The sequence below is a fragment of the Carassius gibelio genome, chromosome A24, assembly GCF_023724105.1.
Source record: "Carassius gibelio isolate Cgi1373 ecotype wild population from Czech Republic chromosome A24, carGib1.2-hapl.c, whole genome shotgun sequence".
NCBI classification, from domain to species: domain Eukaryota; kingdom Metazoa; phylum Chordata; class Actinopteri; order Cypriniformes; family Cyprinidae; genus Carassius; species Carassius gibelio.
The window spans coordinates 4,988,879-5,013,250 of NC_068394.1; the positions used below are offsets into that span (position 1 = coordinate 4,988,879).

The following is a 24,372-nucleotide window of genomic DNA, read 5'->3' on the forward strand; positions in this document are numbered from 1 at the left end:
TAGAGAACCTTTCATTCCTAAAAAAAAAAAAAAAAAAGGTTATTTATTGGCATTGATGGGTTCATGAAGAACATTTAACTTCCATAGAACCTTTCCATTCCACAAAAGGTTCTATGGATTTTTAAAATTTGGTAGAAAATGGTTCTTTTAATAACTGTTCACTGGAAGGTTCTTTGAGGGACCTAAAATTGTTCTTCTACTGAATCACAGTGAAAACACTCTTTTGGAACCTTTATTTTTAAAAGTGTTCCATGGATGTTAAAGGTTCTTCGTGAGACTATATATACCAATAATGAACCTTTATTTTTTTAAGAGTTTATGGTTTTCTCAGAGTTAAAGATATTCCGGTCTCTGTATACATTTTAGGACTCTGTGTAATGTAGAAAAGAAATTCCCCCAAGCTTCATGATTTGAGGTATCATTCATGTCTTTAGCACAAACGGTGAGGGGCCAGATATGCGCTGACGTTTAATACTGAAGGTTAGGGGTTTGTTCTAATCCTTAGCAAGCCTCATTAATTAAAGACAAAGAGAGACTCGTTTTAATCCAATGTGTCTAAAATCTGCGGTGCTTAGAGGCTAAAGGGTTAAGAAATTACATTTTGCATTTCGTCATCTTCTCTTGCTGTGAAAACTGAACCGATAAACTCACCAGAACAAACAAAAGGGAGCGACAGCTTAATCCTTTGAACTCTGATAAACTATCCATCATAATTTAACAGTGTGAGAGGACGTTTTGCATATCCTAATTAGAACCTACGCCGTTATAGAACAATTATAATAATGGCACGCAAACTTCATTTTACAACATTTGAACACTTTTCAAGCCATGGAGACAAGAAACTTTCATTGAAAATGTGATCTAATTAGCATAAATCTAATTTAGAAGTGAGGCTCCAAATGTGTGGTTTGTTTTTGTATTATTCATTACGGATTTTTAATTCATTTTAATTAATTTGTACATAAGTTTATTTATTTCTCGTGCTTGCAAGTAATTAAATCATTATTGTAATTGCCCATACTTATGCTTAGGGATCGGAACAAACTTGCAACTTTAAGTATTAAACGTGTAGTTTGTGCTGTGGACATGAATGACATCTCAAATCATGCAGCTTGTTGAGAAGAGGTGTGAACAGACTTCCCATTTTCACCTGGTGGACGATAAAACAGAAGAAAACAGAACAAAACACCAAAGTCATACTGCAATAGAGATATGAGCCATATTTAGAGATGAGAATATATAGAGGCTATGATAAGCAATGCTCTAGTTCACTAGCAACTGTCTAAAAATACACTAAAAACACTTGTAAGCTCTTAGCAACTAGATTTCGATGCCCTGGTAACTACACACAACACTATATATATATATATATATATATATATATATATATATATGATAATAATAATAAAATAAAAATGTAATGCTATACTACTAATAATTTACTTTTAACACTTTAATAATCTAGGTGGATTAACAAGCAAAATAAATAAGCAGACATATACGTAAACTAAAACAAAATATTTATTAACTTTGAAAAAAAAACACAATAAATAAACATTATTGAATCATTTCATTATATAGATCATATACATTTTCATAATAACAATAATAAAATAACTATTATTATTATTATTATTATTATTATGCTTTTATTTTTATTTTAGGTTTAGGAGTACACATACAGACATCAAAGCTAATATACATACACGGACTAAAAGCCACAACACTTACATTTCTGATTTCAGTGCATCATTTATAACAAGACGATGTTCTGTTCAGAGCACTTATTCCAATTTGCTAGCGGATATTTGATTCAGATACATAAAAAAAAATTCAAAGTGTCTGGTTCAATGCACTGTTTGAGCTCTGTCTGACGAGTGACATTGTCATACATGGCTTGTGGTTAAAGATAAAGACGCTCCTTTACTTTAATGAAAGTGTTGTGGCCCTCTAGTGAAGACTCTGTTGGGAATTCAGACAACCATCCCATCAGCTCCAGGCCAATCTAGAAGTCTATGTTTAATGAATCCGTGACGAACACTTGGCTGCTGGCGCTTTGGATTATAAGGCGAGGGTGGAACAGGACATTTAATATTAAGCAACTAGAAACCATGAAAATTACCCAAAGACAAAGGTCTGGCATTCTGAAACAGGTGCCGCACACAGCGACGGGAGATAAGACACGCACGCATACACATGCTCCCTTTCCCATTCTCTCCTTCCCAGCATGCATCTCAATGCAAATTGGATTCCCAAAGACGAGCGCCGATGGACATAAGACGTAAATTCATTCCTCTACACAGACCAGAGTGTTAATATGCATGACTGCCACCAGCAGCAGAAGACGGGATAAAACCTGCCCGCGATGGACATATCATATGGGTCTCTGTTTCAACCCACAGTGGGGTCCAAATGTCTAAGAACATGTTATAAATCTATGATTTCTTCTCTTTTTCCCACCAATTTTAACCTGAAATTAGCTAAAACAAAATTTTAATAAATATTTATTGAATTAGAATTCTACTGCAACCAATTACAATGAATGAATGAAGACCAAACTCCTAAAATGTCATAAATATGGTCCACTTTCATTCATGAATCCTTCAGATCAGTTTTGTTGACTGGATCAATTGATTTACTCAAAATATCAGATTGGAATCAGACCGATTAGTATACAGTATTATTCACACCTGTTTTGTAAACTGGATCAACTCATTCCTTGAAAAGATCTGAATGACAAGAACCAAATCTTTCAGACTGGGTTTGTGAACTGGATCAATAATTCACAATATCTGATTCAAAATAACCAAATCAGCTTGATTAGCAAACATATGAACGTTTCTTAACTGGATCAACTGATTCATTGAAAATATTTCACTCAAAGGAAACAGATCAGTCCAATTATTAAACAAATCATCCAGAGTGGTTTTGAAATAACCAAAACAGTCCATCTAGTGAACAAATAATTCCGTTTTTTAAAACTGGATCAACCGATTAACTGAAAAGATCCCCCCCCCCCCAAATAATCTGAATCAATTTGATTAGTACACATGTAATTCAAATCGGAACAAATTGCTCCAATTTTTAAATGAATCATTTAGACTGGTTTGTGAACTGGACAAACTGATTCACTGAAAAGCTCAGACTCAAAAAATCAACTCTAGATTGATCTTTTTATGATACTTTTATAGCCCTTTCAATTACTTTCATTGTATTGAAATGAGTGGCTAGGAAACATATTTACAAACATCCACCTTTTTTGTTCTACTGAAGCAAGTCATGTAGGTTTGTATGCTAATCATGAAAGCATTTTCACTGGTGCTCTCAGCCTTTAGACTAGGGCTGTCAACGAATATTCTAAATTCAAATATGTATTCGAATAGTTTAAAAAAACGAATTTCGAAGGTGAAAATGAATATTCGAATTTAAAAAAATGTGGAAAAAAAGGCCGGCGGTAGTAGAGGTGTGGTTGTCTGCTTTGCGAGTGGGCGCACTAGCGCGCCTGAGGGTTCAGGGACAGGTCACAGGAGTTGCACTGTCTGGCACAGAATCATTGCTGAAAGTTGACACGTCTTCATGGAAGATGCCAGCAAGTGCAGAGCCCAAATCGACCGCAGCAGAGAAAATGAGGTAAAATTGTTGACCCGCAAGTTGTATGCAAGCTATTTAAGATACAGTTAGCATACCATTCGACCACTAGCAACATGAGGTCACATCTCAAAAATGTGCACCCAAATGAGCATGACAGCTAAACAGTCACGTCTTGACACTTAACGTTACTTTGCATCGCCCGCCGCAAGCTCTTTGTCTGCAACACGACAAGAGGCCATAACGGATAAAATAATTTTGTTCATTTGTAAGGACATAAGACCGATCAGTATCGCGGATGGGGCACGCTTCGGGGAGTTCTGTCAAGCAATGGATCTGGTTGATTTCCTTGTTTTTGTGTAGGTAATACGTTGTCATATATGTTTAAACTTAAATAGACTATCTATACAAGTATTTATGTCTCTTTGTATTATTTTGTCCTGTTATTGACGTAATGCGCAACCAGATGTTCGAATAGTTCGAATATTCGTGTATTTTTTAGAGGGAATATTCGAACGTCATTTTTGAGCAATTTTGACAGCCCTACTTTAGACCCCACTGCACGTGGCTGGACACCCTCTGGCTATATGCTGGTTTTTGTAAGGACTCTGTCCACTTGGGCTCCAACTGACCATTCGCAGACTGTGACTTGTGAGGAAATGAAGGAAGGACCATTATTCTTTTTTTTCCCCCTACAGAGGCTCAGTCTCGCTCACCATTGCATGTGTGTTTTTGAGCTAACAACGTTTTATCACAGCACAACAGGCCCCTAATCCTCCTGTACAACAAACAGGCTTTCAGAAGCAGACACATGCAAGAACTACTAATCAAAATGCAGCAGACTACACCGCCGCCGCGCTCACACACTCGTGCTAACATCACAACCCGTGTCCACACGCTTTCACATTCTAATGAGAATATACTGTACTCTGACCTCACACTGCCACATGAACAGATTGCATACAAGCAATAGAGTCTGGATGTATGATCATACCATCATAATTCACTACTGCACTGACGTTCACTGCGATCATCTGCATATTTTAGCATGTTTTTACAAACCACCTTTGAAACGACACAGCAACGGAATATCTGTTTCTCCTTACACGTATCATTATCCCGAGGAAGATGCACGCTCCTGTTCCCCATCTATCTCTTGCTCTCCCCCTCTCTAGACACGCAGGGGAGATCAAGTGCGGAATATACTGCTCAATGGCCGATAATCCCGCACATTAAACCACAGGCTTGAACTAATACCATATCAAATGCTTTGCTATTCAGATCCAGCATCCCGCGGTAATTGTCTTATTTCAGAAGATCAGAACTGCAGGGACAATGCACGCAGTTTCTTACCGGGAGTCTGGATTGTAAGAACGAGGCAAGACATTTAATGGTGCAATCAAAAAAAAAAATCTAAAAACTTTATTTCCAGGTTTAACTTAGACTTTGAAACCCAGATTTTCATTGTGGTCTCACTGTACTGTCTCAATAAGAGGAGCTAGATCATTAAGCATATGTTTTTAACATAAAACACCTGCACTAGCTGTGTCAGCCTTCCTTTGACACAAAACACAAAGCCTTACTCTAATGCAAATTACACCATCAGTCTTGCTTGTTAAATGCATTATAGACTCATTTGGGTGAAACGCTCAGCATTCGGCATGGATCGTACCTGCTTTCCAGACAGCCAGCATCACCAGAATTGATTTTCCGAGATTAGTCTCCTCTCACTGCATTTGTATAACTATAGTATGCAAGAACCACACTCACACAAACACAAAGAATAACACTGCAAAATGACTACGGGATGTGCATATTATTTTACTTGTTGTTATGATGACAGATGTGTTAGAATCATGATTGCTATTCAGTAGGATGAATTAAAAAAAAAAAAAAGTCATTATGGCGAAGTTAAGAGATCCACATAAACCTTCCCTTCCCTTCCCAAAGGAAATATCTTTTAAAAATGACTCCAAAACAGAAAAGTAGCACGCTTTTGTTGATGACATTTGCACTGGTACTGTATCTGATTTCTGTGGGGCCCTTAGAGTCACTGCAGGATGGAGAGCAGACAAATAAAATAATAAAATCTTGAAGAGCCATAATTATACTGAGTGGCCCCAAGTCGGGGCATTAATCATTATAAATAGCCATGACAGAAAAATCAAACCCCGGCTGGTTCACTTCCTCATACCCAGGCCAACCGACACAGAACACCAAAGAAAAAATAAAAAATTAATTAATTAAATAAAAAGAAAGAGACAGAGAGAAAAAAGCTGCAGTTATGGTGTACCACCTTGATCACGAGGGATAGTTCACCCACAAATGAACATTCATTTATCATTTACTCAGCCTCATGTTGTTCCAAACTTGTATGAGTTTCTTCTGTGCAACACTGAAATAACACAGACATTTTTTTCTAAACATTTATGTTCATTTTGTTCCACAGTAGAAGGAGTGTAATCCAGATTTGGAATTACATGAATGAGTAAATCATGATTTTTTTTGGAGTGGGGGGGGGTGCGTGATACTTTTAAAACGTGTTGTTCCTGTAAATATGAGTGACATGGGACTTTAGACCCTCTTAAAGAGATAGTTCACCTTAAAATTAAACATTTAGGATATTTTCTTTCTGTGGGAAAACGAACACATTTCACCAAAGAACAACATCTTCCTGGATCAACATTTTTGTTGATTTTGGAACAAAATTCCAATCAACCAATCAGAATTGAGATATAACTTTGCAGGAAATATCTGTTTTAGGCTTACAATCAGGGTTAGGTGTTTCTTCACTCTTGTTAATCAGCTATCATTTCCCACTGATTTCAGGAATAAATTATGGGTAGGGTTAGGTTTAGGGGTAGGGATTGGGTTAAATCTATATTTTTGGATAATAATGTTGATCCAGGGTTATCAAAATATGTTGATCCAGGAACATGTCTTACTTGGCAAATCAAGGCGACCCACAGACACACACATGGGCTGAAATTTATAAAACAGATTTTTTTTATTTTTTTTTATTTAAGTCATCTTGGCTTCTATGTCAAATCACAAATCCTGATTTTTGTTTTTTAAACATAGTAATTGTATTCCACAAAGACACGTAAAATTGATTGGAAAGTGACAGTAAAGATTTACATACATTTCAAATGACTGCTGTTCTTTTTGAAAATGTATCATGGCTTTCACAAAATATTAAAATGCAAAATGGTTTTCAAAATTGAGAACAATAAATGTTTCTCGAGCAGCAAATCAGCATATTCAAATGATTTCTGAAGGATCACGTGACACTGAAACCCGGGGATAATTTTGCTGAAAATTCAGCTTTGCCATCACAAAAAAAATAATATCTTAAATTTTATACAAACAGTTTTAAATTGTAATACTATTTAACAATATTACTGTTTTTACTGTATTTTTATCAAATAAATGCAGCCTTGGTGAGCATAAGAGACTCCTTTCAAAATCATTAAGAATGGTACTGTAAATTTCATTAGAAATGTAAGTAGGCATTACAAAACATGCAAGTAATTTTATGGAATGAGTTTGGTCTTTTGTCTTTGTTGAAACATCACAGCTCTAGTCCCTATCCACTTTTTATTGTATGTAAGAGCAGCCTGGACATTCCTCAAACAAACTACTTCTGTGTCCTATGGAAACAACAAGTGACATGATGGGAACTGCACAAACAAACCTTTAAACATCAACTAATCCTCCTGTCATCGCAAGGAAGTATAGACATTTGGATTCTAAACACAAAGGAGGGCGTTCAGCTATTTGAAAGTGCATGCATGCATGTTTGGTGAGCTCTTCCATATGTTCACGCCTTGATGTCTACTGAGATTTCGGACAATGATCTCCATGGCTGCTTTAATCCTCTCTCCATGGCTGTCACTTGAAATCAAACCAACCTTGAATCCATGAAAACATCCCAGAGGCACATCTGCACTCGCAGAACCTTGATATACCATGTGACAACTTTCTTTCCTTCATTGAAAGGACTCGGAGGCACAATACGACACAACTGCCTTTCATTCCTCTAACTCGTGTGAATAGAAATCTGCTCCATTAAAAAAAAAAAAAAAAAAAAAAAAAAACTCTCTAAGTTTCAAGGCCTCATGCTGTTTAAAATAAGACAGAGGAACAATTCTGGAAAAGAGGCGAGCATGACATTCACTGAATCGTGGAAAATGAATGTTGGTTTTGTAAAAATTGATTTGAATCTCATGCAGTCAATAAACCCACTGAATTCATAGCGCATGCTTTTGGACAAAATATAAAATATCTTTCAAAAAAATAAAAAAACAAATCAATCCAATGCCTAACTACACATACTGTACATACACAAGAAAACTCAAATTGCAAACTAAAAGCTACTATTGGAGAAATGTTGCGCTGCTAAACATGATTGCAATCCGGTGAAGTGCGTGAGATTAGTTCGCCTGAAAGAGACTTCATAAATTTAAGTCAGAACGGAGGATATTAACCCTGTTTGATAAATGAACAGGGATATTGTCTGTCAGCTTGGTCATTAGTTCTTTTCACCAATTACTTTTCTAGGTGCAAAGGGAAGTCACAAGCACTGGCCCGTGGCTTCCCTCTTTGAACGTCCAATCAACGCAGGCCAACAAACAAGTCTGAAATTACACCATGCAATGTATTTGTCACCCTCAGCTTTAGGGATAAACATTCACTTGGACATAATTTGTATTGGATTGAGGGACTCTGCAATGGCTTTGATTTATTATATTAAATATCTATAGTACTAGGGTTATAACCTATGGGAATAGTTTCCAACCTTTACTACTAACAGAACTCATATGAATGGCATCATCGAGTTAAAGTACCCTTGAGACGAAATTTATACTTTTTGTATTTTTGGAATTTTTCAATTTTAATTAAAAAGTATAATAATAATTAGTGATTTTAAAAAATTAGATTTGAATATGAATTAAATGAATACTAATATAATATAGTATTTTAATACTATAATTAATTTTAAGAACCAATTGTTCTTTTAACATGTGAAACAATCATGCTTCATCATCTGCTTTAAAAAAGCATTTTTAAATGAATTGTAAATGCGTTCCTGGTTCAATAACTCCTAAATAAACTATTACGTACAAGGTCATTCACTGAGCAACATCTTTTCCATAAAACGCTTGGAGCAACAATATAAAAGTCCTTGAGAAAACAGGTTTTAAACTTTAAAAAGTAAACTCACCAGAGACATCAGAGAAGAGAGCTAAAGACAAACTTTCTTTTTTAAATTTTATACAACATAAAATTGCTGCATTGAGTATTGGATGAAACAACCTAGCAATACTCAAACACGACCCAACAACCATACCCTGTGCACTTAATAAAAGTATATGAAGCAGTTAAAACTGCTGACATAAAGATTTAGTAGGCTGCACTTCAAATAATCCAGAAAACAGAGCGGCAAGCTCATTGATCATCAGCCGTCACTGACAGAAACATGAAAAACAGGAAGCAACACTCATCCACCTCGGTGTCATGCTTTATAGGAAGTGAAGCACCCAAAGACCGAAGAGTTTGATCAAATTAGTAGACTAAAGAGCTCAGCAAGGCTCAACTTATTTGCCCTTTCAGCTATGCAAAAGGTAGTGAGGAGCGCTTTGATCTCCCAATTAAACGGGTAAATTTATAAATGTAAACATGTAGCTATAGCTAATGAGCCTGGGCGATTGGACTTGACTTCATTTCCATTTTTTTTAATTTTTTTTGCACGACAATGCCCCCGATCGGCATCACCTCAGCTAATTTGCTTGTTAAATAAACACAAACCACTGGACTGTGTCTGTTGTTCTACATGTCAGTTCTGTCTTGCTGTTGTTGTATTGTGCTTTGCTTTTTTTTATGGAAACTAAGTGGTAAATAAACTTGCACTTGACGCTTGCACCATTTCTTTGTCTGTAATTTATTCAAATTAAACTGAAGGAGCACAAAAGATGTGTGTACAAAACATGATTGTTTACCATTTTCGTCTTTTCAATCCTTTGTATTGTTTTTTTGCCATTTTGGGTCTCGTTTGTCCTTTTTTTAGAGAGAACGCATTGGTCTATGACTTGCAGGAAGTGATAAATGTGATTCTTTGTCCATTCATTCTATAGACATGGCAGTTACGCCGAGGTTACGGATGCTGTGTCGTCTTTGTCTAAAAGTTGTGAATTTCACCTTTGACGTTTGCTGAATTGCTCCGCCGGCAGTATTCACTGCATCCTGGTTGACTTGAAGAAGCAGTGATTGAACAGTGACTGTCTCCCTATCTCTGTCTCTATTGATTAGATGACAGGACAGATTGAGGGAATCGCCTTGTCGTGTATCACGTCTCTCCGTTTCAGGCGGCTCTTATCAGGATAACCCGCTGACAAAATGCCAGCGATGAGACGGCGCAGTTTACACGTGACATGATTCTCGGCTTGCAATCATTCATCTGCTTCTGAGAAAAATATCTAAATAGAAATATAACTGAAAGTAGAATGAAAAAGGATAAATCTGAGTCATACTCCAGCAGCAACACACATTCTTTTGACACGTCTAATGCCTAACTGTGCCAAAATTATATGTTTGTTTGTAAATGTATGATACCAAAATTACTTTGAAGTCGAATATAACATGTTTGAAGATTAAAGGTGTTAAATTTCAATATTTTAAATGTCTAGATACTTTTTATGTAGGTATAATTTTTTTTTTAAACATGCTGGTTTAAGATGACTGTAAGAAACTATTGTTTGTAATGCTTGTTTGGAAGTAAAATTTGAATAGAAAACTGAATTGAAATATTTAAAGGTTTAAATCCAGATTGCAATGTGCCACCTGTTACAGAGACAAAAAGTTAACAAAACGGTTGGAAAATTAAAATAAATAATTGAATTAAATAGGTTAAAATAAATTAATAAAAAATTCATTAAATTAAAAAAATAAAAACACATTTTACAAATTGAAATAAAATAAAAAAAAAATCTACATATGAAGGCATTTAGTCCACAAAATACAAATTTAAATTGGGACCCAAGAATCTGAGACTAGTCAATTTATTTATTTTTTTTAAAATTAAAACATACAACATTTTTATTATAAGAGTGGAAAGTTCAATGAAAAAGTTATCGAATTATAGAATGTCTTAATACATGGTTTTGTCAATGCAATGTAAATGGTCCCAAGATTTTGGCTCCCACTTTAAGACACAAAAGCTGGTCTAAAAGCAGCAGGCCAAGGATTCTGTAAGGTTAGAAAAAGGAGCACAAGCGGGTTTTGAGGAGTTTGGTTGAGTGCAATACTGTTGGCTGTCACAGCATCGCTGGCGACATGAGGGGGCCGCAACTCGGGTCCCTGCACAAATGACAAGTGGCGCTGTTTGCCGCAAACCCCCGATTCTGTCAGTCTTTACTTCTATCACCTCTTTGTGTCATGTTAACCGCCAGTCACTGCCAGTGTGCCAATTACACAGCCAGGTTTCCGGGCAAGCCACAATCTCTCTCGTTCTCTCTCTGTTAACAAACAAAAAAAAAAGAAAGAAAGAAAGAAAGAGAGAGAGCGACATCCACAAGACTTGCCGTGCAAGCTTACCCTAATTAACCATCAGCTTAATTAGACAATTTACTGTGTAATTAGCAGGCAATTAGTCAACACCTCTCAGATCGTAGTGACTGCTTTGACAGACCCACTTTTCCACTGCTTATTCCGGAGTCGAAAAGCACCTTAGTTGTTTATTTTCTCATCCCCTCCCCTAATGCATGCCAACTGCACGGAGGCACAGCATAATCACGACTGATGAGACGGGTACAACGAAAGACACATGTTAGTTAAGTGCGAGGTAGGTGCGAGATGGGGACGGTCTGTCCCCCATCACCGCAGACGGCTCCTCTGCATTCCAAACGCATCTTCGAGATGTTTTCCCTGAGGGGAGAACGAGAGAATCCTCTTCAACGATCTGTGATTAAACAGGGGGCGTGAGGACAATAATGATACATTTTACAGTGCAATCATGAGCTAGTTCTCGGTCAAAAACCTCTCGTCAACAGCCACTCTAGCTAAGCCACTAGTACAAAGACTGTTATTAGAGAGCATTGTGTCTCAAAGAAAGCAGACATAATGAAGCACGAACTAGATCTTTACATTTCTCGACGGCTGCCAGAGCGTTTTTCGATTTTCACGTTTTACTTAAAGAAATTGTGTATACCTCATTTGCGAAGTTAAACTATAAAATGACACTGTCAGCAAAATATGACCATCATGCACTCTAGAATTCCGAATTTTTTAAGTGAGTGAGTGTGTGTGCATGTGTAGAGACCCTCAATAGAGTTGTGCTAGCTGTTTTGCGCTCTCTCTCCCTCTCTCTCTCTCTTCACAGCAGGCCAGCATGCAGCTATGGGAGGCTATCCATCTCTCCGCTTTAACTCTGTCACAGAGCTGGAAGTGCAGAAATGGCCGTGTCACTTCCAAATACTCTCAGGGGGCCCCCAATCCCAGAATTCTCTCCTGCTGGTGTGAAATGGAAATGAGCCTGAATACAGTGCATGCTGGTTTGTGCCAATCTCCAGCTACAGCGAGCAATCTAAAGCAACAGAAACGGCTCTCCTCAGTACCAGTGAAGAAAACTTAATAGTCGTGTTTTTATTTCTATTCGTCATTTAACACATGCATATGAAGCTTTGTGTTTAATCAAGCCAAAAAAAAATAAAAATACTGGTGTTTAAATATAATTCTAGTTTAAACCAATGTGAATTCAAATTGAACCTATTTACTAAAGAAATAAAATGATAATATATATATATATATATAAGTTAAGATAATATATATATATAAGTTCAAAGCTATAAACATGGATCCATATCAGAAAATAAATACTGTATGTAAATAAAAAAATTTAATAAAAAGTCAATTGCAGACTGAGCCTTAGCTGTGAGATACAAGCTAGATGAGAACAAAACTGACAGAATACTTCATTATCCCACCCTGAGACCTGTAGCCCTTTAACGCGACGAAATGCTCATTTACAGAATTACACATCACCAGCACCACCTATTAAACACTCAAACCGTAAGAGGGTGTGTCCGTGTGTATTGTGAGTGCGCGTGTGAGGTCCACGACCTTTAACCTTTCTGTTCTTGATAAAAATGCTGCAGTTGATTAAATCTCGGTTGCTAATTAGCAGAGAGACATATAAAGCCATGCAGAAGACGCCGAGAGAGCAAGTGACAATAGTGTGCGTTGGGGTGAGGGGACACATCACACTTCATCTGTGTTACCATGGAGCTTCATCCAACACTTCTCATTAAATGAAAAACCTCGATCTGAGACGTACAGGAAATGTGTGGGTGTTTGCGTGTGTGCCGGATTCCCTGTGCCATTTCTTTTGTTTTTAACCGCGGTTAAAAAAGTTGAGAGTCTGTCTTAATATTTAGTTCATTCAGATTTGCCCACTAAATCCTCCTACGCCGAGGTGAGAAGGCACGTTCAAGAATAGACCGATGTGCGGATAAAGTTTTTTAAGATAAAGTTAAAGAGTTTAAGAGCTTTCTATGGTGGGCGGGAGTCTAGCGGGTCAACAGCAATCATTTCTTTTTCTTACAGGTTAAAGTGCTGGACATCTCGCGTGAAAGACACAAAGGAACTATTAGTGCACAAGTATAAAATCCAACGGCTAGAAGTATCACCTACAGGTCCCTTTTGAGGTGCTGATTGGTGGCACACTGGTGCATTTGCCATTAATCAGGTTAGCTCCAATTACAGGTGTGATTTAACCAGACTTGTCCAGTCAAAAAGCTAATTGGGCTCAGTTGCCTTCAGCCCTGGAGGTAGCCTACGAATCCGTAATCAGTCCGAAACGGGCCAAATGCATCAATCACATATCTAACACTGCTGTATATGGTGTGATGCACAACAACAAATAAACATAATTCATGAAAAAAGGATGTAATTCAAGCGGGTCATTTGGAAGATGGCATCCTTCGCCCTCTTTTTCAAAGGAGTAGCAAGAAAACAACACGTTTGCATGTGCTATACAGTTCATTAATCCTAATTAACGGTCACAGAGCTTTGTTAGGCAGTTCTCCGCTGATCTAGCGTGCAACCCGAGCTAATTACCAATGCTGAGCAAAAGCGACGAGACCAAAAAGCGTGAAGATTCTCATATTCGAAGACAATGCTCTAAGCATCTCAAATTCTATCAATAGCATGTGGCGGTAATGTTACGATATGGGGGGGATGGAGTGAAAAAACAAAACAAACAAAAAAAACACGATATAAAAAAAGAGAAATCCCCTGTGTTTAAGGCGGGTGATAGCGGTGTAGCGGCTGTTCATTCATATTGACATTAAGAACTTCTTTATCCTTTTTCCCCAAAGAAAAGCCCCCTTACAATCTCTCCCACTGAGCACACAATAAAGAATAATATGATTTCTGTTTACAGAGATATCAGGTGGTATTTCGGCATATGCTTGCAGGCAATAGATGCAACAGTATATTACAGCCCAATCTGGCATCTACAAATGTCAAGAGTAAAGCAGGCCTCGAGAGAGAAGGGGGTGGGGTGGGGAATCCACACGAGCTACAAAGTTCAAACAGACAACTTTGCAGCCGACCGTCAGTCGTCCACTTCCTCTTTTAGTCAAGAAAGAAGGTTGTCAGAGAGGGAAGGTAATGTGATCTTGGGCAAAACATCCAGATGGTGCACCGAGCTCCCAGGGTAAATCAACATGGGTGCAATTTCCAGCTTCCACTTTAACTCTTTCTTTCCACCGGGTGTAGAATACGCGGAGGAGGTGGGGGCAAGTGTGTTCACAAAGATGTTTTCAAGTGCCAGTGTGAATAAATGTACATTGAAATGCAAAGAGACAACACAGTCTATGATTGGCCTGATGTTTTATTCGTATCTAAAATAAGGCGATGTGAACATTATTGTGAACATTACCTCCCCTGTTGTGTATCCTGTAGTTTCATTCTTACTTAAAGCCGGAGGGTGCTGTCGCACAGAAAGTCCAAAATGGACTCATAGAAGTAATTAACTTAAAGAGATAGTCCACCCCAAAATGACAATTTGGTCATTAATCACTTACCCCCATGTCGTTCCAAACCCGTAAAAGGTTTGTTCAGCTTCCGAACACAATTTAAGATATTTTGGATGAAAACTGGGAAGGTTGTGACTGTCCCATAGACTGCCAAGTAAGTTACACTGTCAAAGTCCAGAAAAGTATGAAAGACATGAAGTGAAAGTGACATACAGCCAAGTAAGGTGACCCATACTCAGAATTCGTGCTCTGCATTTAACCCATCCAAAGTGCACACACACAGAACAGTGAACACACACACACACACACACACACACACACACACTGTTTATACACACCTAAAGTAGTGGGCAGCCATTAATGCTGCAGTGCCCGGGGTGCAGTTGGGGGTTCAGTGCCTTGCTAAAGGGGACCTAGGTTGTGTATTGCCGGCCCGAGACTCGAACCCACAACCATAGGGTTAGGAGTCAAACTCTCTAGCCACTAGGCCATGACTTCCATCTGCCATCACTGGTTCAACAGTAACATTCTGAAGCAACAAGAAAACTTTTTGTAAGGGAAAAAAAACATTACGGTTGAACCACTGATGGCAGGTGGACTATTTTGATGATGTCTTTCTTACTTTTCTGGACCTTGATGGTGAAATTTACTTGGCAGTATATTGGACAGTCACAAGCCTACCGGTTTTCATCCAAACTATCTTAAATTGAGTTCCGAAGATGAACTAAGCTTTACAGGTTTTTAACCACATGGGGATAAGTGATTAATAACAAGATTTTAATTTTGGGGTGGAGTATCCCTTTAAGACATACCAGTAAATTTCTAATATGGACAAAGGCATCCAGCTATAGCTGCAGCGAAGCTAAATATAAAAAGCAGAAACATTTTGACCAATGAATCCTGAAGATGATAAACGCTCGATTGCAACAATACATGGTTCATGTGTGTTGCATTTCCAGGTAAAAAACTAAATATATTAATAATGCAGTGCTGACTGGGTCTATCATTTATTACAGTAAAGAAACTACTAAATAAATTTTCCGCATTATTCTGTGATAAAAGTTGACAAAAAGTGTTTGTAGTATATAAACCAATCATACAATTGTCATAAGGAAAATATAGAAAAAAAATGTATAGTACAAATTTGATTTCCTAACCAATTAAAAATAAGAGATAAGAAAAAAATCAAACCTGTCCACCAATAAATAAATACTGTTGACACTTCTGTCCCTCTCACTTCTGAAATGATGTCTACGCCGCTGCACCACCTCTTCCCTCCCACTGCTGTTTGTCTCTGGAAATAAAAAGCTGACCTTTTCCGAAGGGCCGGCACACAGTTTATAAAAGCAGAAATGGAGGCAGGTGGCAGGGGTCTATAAAACAGGAACAGCTACATCACTCACTCACACATCAGAGCAGGAGAAACATCATTTACACACTTCACATGCTGTCCCTCACCGTCTGAAAACAGCTGAGTGCCGAGGACCACGGCTCGGAAAAAAAAAAAAATATTTGACTCAGTCTTTCCCACTCCTGCCTCCTGTCAGCAGCATATGGAACTCGCTGCATTACTATAAGCGATGTCTATCACGAGTTTAAGTGCTTGTCTTTTAGGAGCTTCTTTTACTTATTTTCATTTAATATCCCTAGTGCTGTTAATGAGAAAATAACCACAGAACAAACATATACATATATATACCTGATTAATATTGACTTTGCTAAAAAGAGAGAATATTTCAAGTTAATAAAACCCGTTTTTGAATCGTAACTGTTAGTTTTCATACCAAATCTGATTCTTTAACATTGAAAAATAATAATTCAAACAATTTGAGTGCATGTTCATTTTAGCGACAACATTTATAAATCATAACAAATCGTAATCACACTTAAATGGCTTTAAGCACAAAATAAAGAGGAGGTGAAAATAACATCTGTCACGGTGTCATATCACCTTTCTCTCTACAGATTCATCTGTTAATTGAATAAAATAAGAGTCTACAAAAAATACACTATAATTGTTACTTGAGATACTGGATGGAAAACGAAGGAACACAATGAGAGCTTTTATGACAAAAGTGATTAAATGGAGACAAGTGCTTTTAAGAAAAAGGCCCAGTAATCTCACGTGTCTCATATGAAGTTTCACAAGAGATCTCAAATCAATGTTCAGATTTGTCATGACATCACAGCATGCAATCAAAACAATTTCAATATGAAATCAGCCAATTCTTATCAAAAATTTCCTAGACCTGCTGGTTAACATTAATGCTAAATTGACCATTTTGTTTAACATTTCTACATTTTTTTCATATTAAATATTCTGTTTTAAATGTTTCAGATATCGAAACTAAAATGGCGGGATTCAAATAGGGAATGCTGTTTCATGTTTACTTTAATGTTACAGATCAATGGTCTTATTGCATATCAACGATTATTTGATATGAAATTATTTTTAGGAACTTGAGGACAAACACTGGAGACAATGCAGATACTTAAAGCTTAAATAAAATCAAATTAAAATATTAGATGAAACTATAAAAACTGAACAGAAATGCCATTATAATAAAAATAAAGTATATTAATTATTTAAAGTTAATAAAATTACTAAAACTAAAATGAGAAAGCTAAATAGAAATATATACGAAAAAATAAAACTAAATAACTATTTAAAATGAAAACTGAAAATATAAAACTAAACGCTTATTCATGAATTAATACTACAATACTAAATAAATAATACTAAAATTGAAAATACTTTCTAAGGTCTATCTTTCTAAGGTTCACACCGCCAGCGTCGAGAGCATCAAAGCGGCCGGAAGTCATTCATTTTCAATGTAAGCGTAATGTAAGCGCAATGTAAGCGGCGAGGAGCGGCGCGGCACGACTTGGCCGTTGAGAGCGTCGAGGAGAGTTTAAATCAAGGCAACTTTATGGTAATGAGCTATGACGGGGTTGGGCAGCAACCAATCGGAACGTAGAAGTCCACCGCTTGAGAGGATTCCAGAGAACGCAGCTCCGATCATTAGTTCCCAAGCACAATGGAGGAGACAGGTTGATTATTGCTTTTATCGCGTTTGCAATTATCTATGATGTGTCCCTGTTTGCGTACGGGAACATAAAAAAAATTATTAAAAGTGATACGTGGACCAAGGTGTCTGAGATTGTTCATTTTAAGTAAAGGATCTTAATATTTCGTCCACAACAATATTTGATGAGGTTAACTTATAACGCTACTCTACTTGTGGTTAGTCTGCACGAGATCAACAAGCTTGTTTGCTTTGCGGCCGCTTTAAATACAAAATAAGCATTCGATCAGAGCGTCAGAGCGTCTGAGCACTCACGAATCTTTCTGCAGCGTCGTGAGCAGAGCGGCCAGAGCGACCAGACGCCGGCGGTGTGAACGCACAGTAAGGACCCTACATATAATAATGACATTATTAGTAATAAGGAATATAGTAAACTATAGTAATAAAAACAACATGAACATATATTTAAAATGAAATAAACAAAATAAAATAAACAATTTATAGGGGTTCCACGTAAAAATGTAGTAATGAATAGTAATAAAGAATATGGTAAAATATGGTTATAATATATTTAAAATAACATAAATAAATAAAAATATATATATAATTTTTTTTTTTTTTTTTTTTTTTTTTTTTTTAAATGGGGACTGTCATATCTGGGGTCCTTGGCATTAGAAGTTTGAAAACCCTGAGGTATGAAAAACAATACAATTTGACACTGTCTCTTCTGAAAATACAAAACAAACACTATAGTTTGATTTGCATTATTTACCTTGTCCAATGAAAAGGTTTTGGTGAGGGCGAAACCCCAGCCCTGTTCGAAGGCCCTGCGGATCATGGTGGCGCTGGTGGTGGGTGGAGCACTGGCCAGCCCGAATGGGTTGGGGAATGTGATGCCGCACATCTTCACACGGATGTCCACGGTGTCTATGGGTGAGTAGAAGAGGGGCAGCTGGGGCGGACCACTGACCGTCTGCCCGAAGATGGACTGTAACGACAAACAATCACAGCACACGTGTAAGACTTCATCTAAGGTATTTTCTACTTTGTGAGAGGGGAAATTGACAGCATTCACACAGACAAAACTCCGAAGCCTGGCGGAAAGATTGTGATCGCTCTGAATGCAGGTTTCTGAAGGTTACTCTGCTTTTGCGGGCCGCCACACATGTGCATTTAAGGCTACAATAGAGCAGCTGATAAGAGTGAAATAGCGGCGTGTTTGTGCGTTTGAGCGAAACCCAGCATCATTGTTTATCTCTTCACATCGTGGCACAAAAGCAGCAAACAGCAGTCATACATCAGCTCTCTCTCTAATGAGCCTCACGTTTATCAAACACGTACGATTGCCCTTGTGGTGATGTCACAGCCGCATAATGAACGAGGGGGTGTCAAGTTAAGAGAAAACGAGAGCAGGAACATGACAGCCCACATCCTCCACAGAGAGGCCTCGTCACTGGGAAAGAGAGAAAACGAGTGAGAAAAACACCCGAGACAAACAACTAATGCCGAGGGACGTTCCTGAAGCCACTTGGGCCCTGGCGGATGTTGTAATTGTCAAACACTTTGTCACCAGATAGATCTTTGGCAAGATGATATGCTATTGATTTTTCTTTTTTCAGAAGCACTTGACATAATTAACCAGTAAGATTTAAGAACAACGTGATTATCAATATTGAGGAATAATTTGCACGGCGAAAATTATGTCATTAGTCAGCTGTGTGACTTTCTATTTTTCTGAGAAAATATTAAATCATATATTTATTTCACAAAAATTGTAAAATCCAGAAAAGGTGTACAAGTATTAAAATTCCAAAATAATTTACTAAATAAATATTATTAAACTATAAACAATCAAAGAAACAAACATTATTAATAAAAATAAAACAATCAAATATCAATACAATAAAATAAACACAAATATTTACGCAAATAAATAAAAGTATCACAACAAACAAACATTTTCTATTATATAAAAAAAAAAGAAATTAAGTAAATATTAATAAATAACTTTCTTTTCATTATTCAAGCATCCAAATTCTAGTTGTCCAGATCATTATTTCCAAGATTCTGTCTGGCATGGGCAAGCAGGGGCATCGGACTGGGGTTAAAACCAGTACTGATTACCAGAGCCCCAAAGGAAGACAGGGCCCTTGAAAAGTCCGGAATATATTTTATTTTACCTGGATATTTTCATGTGGGGCCCATCAGGACTGCCTATGCATAGGGCCCGGGATCTTGTGCAACGCCCCTGTGGGCAAGTATGGTAGGAAGATAATTTTCTTCTTTTAAACTTCAGAATAATATGCACTGATAATCATACAAAATGAGTCCAGTAACATGTAGTAAACAAGGTCAATTTTCTTATTCCTCAACTTTTGATTTCATGTTGACTTTACAGTCATATATGATGAAAAACACTCACGCGCAGCCTTCTTTTCTATCTACTCAAGAATAAACTGTCATATAGTCATACAAGCAGTCAGTGTTTTGTCACATATATCTTCATAATTGCATAATACACGTCACGACTCCTTCATTTAAGCCTGGATTCTGACGGTTTTGTTGGTGTATGGGTTTGATGGCTTTAGCAGCATGAACAGCCACTGATGTCTCAGCAGGGTCTCAGTCTGCGTGTGTGTGTGTGTGTGTGTGTTTGCCAGGCAGGGGGCCTCCATAAGCCCCTCTCAGGAGCCCAGACTGATCTGGCTCAGCTAACGGGACAATCCTAAGTGCTCTATCTCAGTCCCTGACCTCCCTCCTTCACTCTCCACAGTTACTTTGCTAGTAGCAAACTAATTAAGCCGAACAAGCTCGTATCGCCGGTGCCTCTGAGGTGAGATTCACAGAATAATCCTGCGCGGAACAGCATTCTCGCTGTGTGGCCCCGGCGTGTGGTTCTGCCGCGTGAAGCCACAGGAAGACCATTGTCCTACCGCCCGCTATAATGCTAATTTATTCCTTATTGTGCTCTGATTACTCATAAACCGACTCATATTGAGAGGCTTTTGTATCCAGCGGTGTCACAGCTCACTCTTTGTAGAGAACATGTAAAGCTCTCATCTACATAATTAATCAGCACTGCAAATCCCCCTTTTCCATTGGGTTTTGTGAACTTAACACGGGACATAATCAGGGCAACATCTGTTTCAGTCTCATCAGGACAAAAGCAAGTGTTTTCAAATGTGGATTTGTTGAGAAAATGAATTTGGGCGTGCGTTTACGGTGACACAATATTGTCATTTGGGCAGCTGACATGACATCTCACAGCAGAGATGGCGAAGTCCTGCAGTGTGATGATGCACTCCATCTTAAGAGTATTATAAATGGCATTTTCGGTAATTATTTTATAATTATTATGTGTGCAGTTTGTATAACCTCATCTTGCCCTGGCCCTGTCATCTTTTACTCACCCTAATGTCATTCCAAAACCATAAACCATACTTCTTTATGTGAAATACATAAATCCAAGGCTCTCTTCCACACACAAACACACAAAAAAAGGTCTCATAAATCGAAAAAAGACCTAAAGCAGACATAAAAAGTCATTATATGCTGAAAACCTTCTCTAAAAAAGCTTTCCTGCATGATGACCACTGTTGGCAACGTTACTTTAAAAAAGTAATTAGTTATAGTTACTCACTACTTGTTCCAAAAAGAGTTAGTAAATGAATTACTCTATAATAAAAGTAACTTGTTACCAGGGAAAGTAACTATTTGCGTTACTGTAAAAAAAAAAAAAAAAAAAAAAAAAAAAAATTGCTATATGTCAGAGAATTTGTCCCTTTTTTTTTTTTTTTTTTTTTGCAGTTTTCACAAGTCAGTTGAAATGAGTAGAACAGACAGGTACATAACTTTCAATATTTATTGCACGTCAACAGACAGCAAGAGTTTTATCCTGCACTTCAAGTATTATCTTTGTAAGAAAAGTGTTTTTGGCCACTAGCTTTGTAGATCCACCTTGAAAATGCCAACTTTTCATCGGATTGCTCCTGACTCGCCATTTCTGCTGCTGCTGCGAATCTCTGTGTAGCTGTTGTGTGTGTGTGTGTGTGTGTGTGTGTGTGTGTGTGTGTGGCGCCGCTGGCGCTGCCGCGTGTGCCGGCATGTGTGTAAAAACACTGGCTCTGATTGGCTACCATGAAACACATGACTCTGCCTTAGCCAATCATAATCGCTCATCTCGGCATTAACGCAACGGCCCATAGTTTATTAAATCAATGCATAGTAACGCACCGCATTTAACGTTCAGTAACGTTAACGGCGTTGTAACGACGGGAAAAGTAATTAGTTAGATTACCACATTACTGAAAAAATAACGTCGTTACCTAATGGCGTTTTCTGGATGACATCCAGAAAAGTCTATAAAATTCCTCAATGAATAAATATCTAAACATGAATAAAATAAACGTAAATGTACTTTTCATTATTATTAAAAACACGCACACATAAACAATACAAATAAATATTAATAATAAAAGTACAATTATTTTTATTAGATATAAATAAATATATCAATACACTGTATTGCTTTTCATAATCCAATAAATCCAATTCTAGTTTTCCAGCTGATTATTTCCAGCTGAATATTCTGTCTCACGTGTAAATAAGACACTTTAAGGAAGTAACTTCCATCGTTCACATTTCTTTCGCATCAACACGGATGGTAGAAATGTATTTTTATCCATTTTGTCTAATTGATATACATTTGTATTGATATATTTAATATGCATTGATTTCTTTCAAAACTTGTGCAAAGATGGTTCGTGTGCATTCCATGATCAATTACAGCACATTTAAATACAAGTGCGAATTAGATTCAAGAGCTACAGCGCAAGGGAAGATTTGGTTTTATTTTCGTCACACAAATACGTCTGGCTTACGAATACTTGTACTGTAGTGCAATAGTCATATGGATGCTTTTCTTATTGTTATTTTTGGAGCTTAATGGCCTGTATAGAAGAGTTTTTCACTATACATTAAAGAGCAGCTCAGATATTGTATAAAACATGACCACATGGATTTGGTACATCACATGGGTGATGACAGATGACATTTAACTTTTCCTGATTTCAGAAAGAAAGCAAGAAAGAAAAGCACCTGTAAGTATCTGTGCATGTGCCAGGAGGCCTGTTTCCCATCATTGACTGCTTCCACTGTGGTATTGGCCAGACCGGCCACATCGCCCCCAGCGAACACCCACGGCTCACTAGTCTGCATGCTCTCCGGGTCCAGCTCAGGAAGCCCCCATCTGTTTAACCTGATGGGAGCCATGGCCTCCATCACTGCAGAGAGAGAAAGAACTGATAAAGAAGAGGGCCAATTTATGAGAGGGAAGAGGTAACATGGAAAAAAGGAAAAACCTGATAGACTGGAAATGGCAAGAAAATAATACCAAGTCAATGACAAGACAAATGACGAGGGCTTTTTCCCCCCAATGGCGTTTCTTTTTCTTTTTGCGAGGTTAATGTAACATCTCCTTGTGCATTTCATTCACTGTTAGTAACGTTAGTGGGAAGATAGTCTGTCAAACTGATCTACATTCTGAAATGACCACCCCTCCTCTCTCTTGAACACACACCATCCATCTTCTAAAGGCACCGCTGCTCGGCATGGACCGCGTCCTACATTTATCAATGAAGAACATTCCAAATACAGATCTAAAGGCAGGATGCCCAAGATTTATTGCACATTATGAGGATTACTACAGAGGAATGGAACTCCTCTTATTGAGTAAAAAAGTCAGCTGTTTATTGGACACTGTTACTCAATCACAAATGACAGAATACCATCAGCCATAGAAGAATTACATGAACTGATGTTGCTTAAAAAAACCTGAAATTATATAAAAAAATAAATAAAAAAAAATACATATATGAATTAATTATTAACTATTACAAAGTCTATAACATAATATATGACTGGCAGAAGGTATTACAAATTCCATTCTATTCTATTCTATTCTATTCTATTCTATTCTATTCTATTCTCTACTACTGCTCAAGAGTGTGATGCCCCATCATTGATGATTTCTGAGGGATCAGAGTTTTTAAATATTAGTTTTAATAAACAGTCGTTGCTCTGGTGACTGTTTACACAGTTTATCAAAATCACTTACACGCTGTTTTCCATTATATGTCTCCTTTAATAACAGAAAGCGACAAGCATGCACACCACCAATCAGATTTTCCAAACACTGGAAGTCAGAATTCTGTATAAACAGCAAACGCCGGAGCCCACCCAATACTTCTAAGTAAAAATAAATTGGGTTTTCCTCTTCCTCCTCATAACTAAGATTTCGATTTTCTTGCGGCCGATTTAAGAGACCGGCTGAAGGGAAGTGATGTTAAGAACTAAGTTGTAATATCCTCCAGTGAGCTGGCAGGTCAGTTCAAAGACAGAGAGGAAGAGAGATTGGCTCCTACACATGACACTGTGCCTGTAATCCTGATCGTCAACACTTTTTCTTGCTCTTCTTCTCTATTATGTTTTCCCCTTTATCTCCCTCTAATGTCTAAGTTCTCTGCAATTGTCTAGACCTCTTCAACAGCTTCACTTATCCTATTTAAACACACACACACACACACACACAGATGCTAACAGTGAGTTGTTTTTCTTCCTCTTCTGTCTGCTCTGGAGAGGTAGTAGAGTGTGGCAGGCCTCTCACAGCCCTCAGAGATCATTCTTAAGTAAAGCAGCAACTCTCTCTAGCACTCTCTCTAGCT

The 24,372-nt window shown here is 37.5% G+C and overlaps 1 protein-coding gene across 4 annotated transcripts in view; it reads right to left on the reverse strand.

Moving 5' to 3' along the window:
* LOC127946544 (dihydropyrimidine dehydrogenase [NADP(+)]) overlaps positions 1 to 24,372 on the reverse strand; it is a 156,843-nt gene that overhangs the window by 60,067 nt on the left and 72,404 nt on the right. For all 4 annotated transcript variants that reach the window (XR_008151117.1, XM_052543194.1, XM_052543195.1 and 1 more), the window contains 2 exons: positions 22,748 to 22,932; positions 18,423 to 18,638 (listed from right to left, as the gene is read on the reverse strand). Coding sequence is in view for 3 of the 4 variants with exons in the window: in XM_052543194.1 (XP_052399154.1) it covers positions 18,423 to 18,638; positions 22,748 to 22,932 (401 nt within the window). In the remaining variant the exon portion in view is untranslated. The remainder of the gene's footprint in view (positions 1 to 18,422; positions 18,639 to 22,747; positions 22,933 to 24,372) is intronic.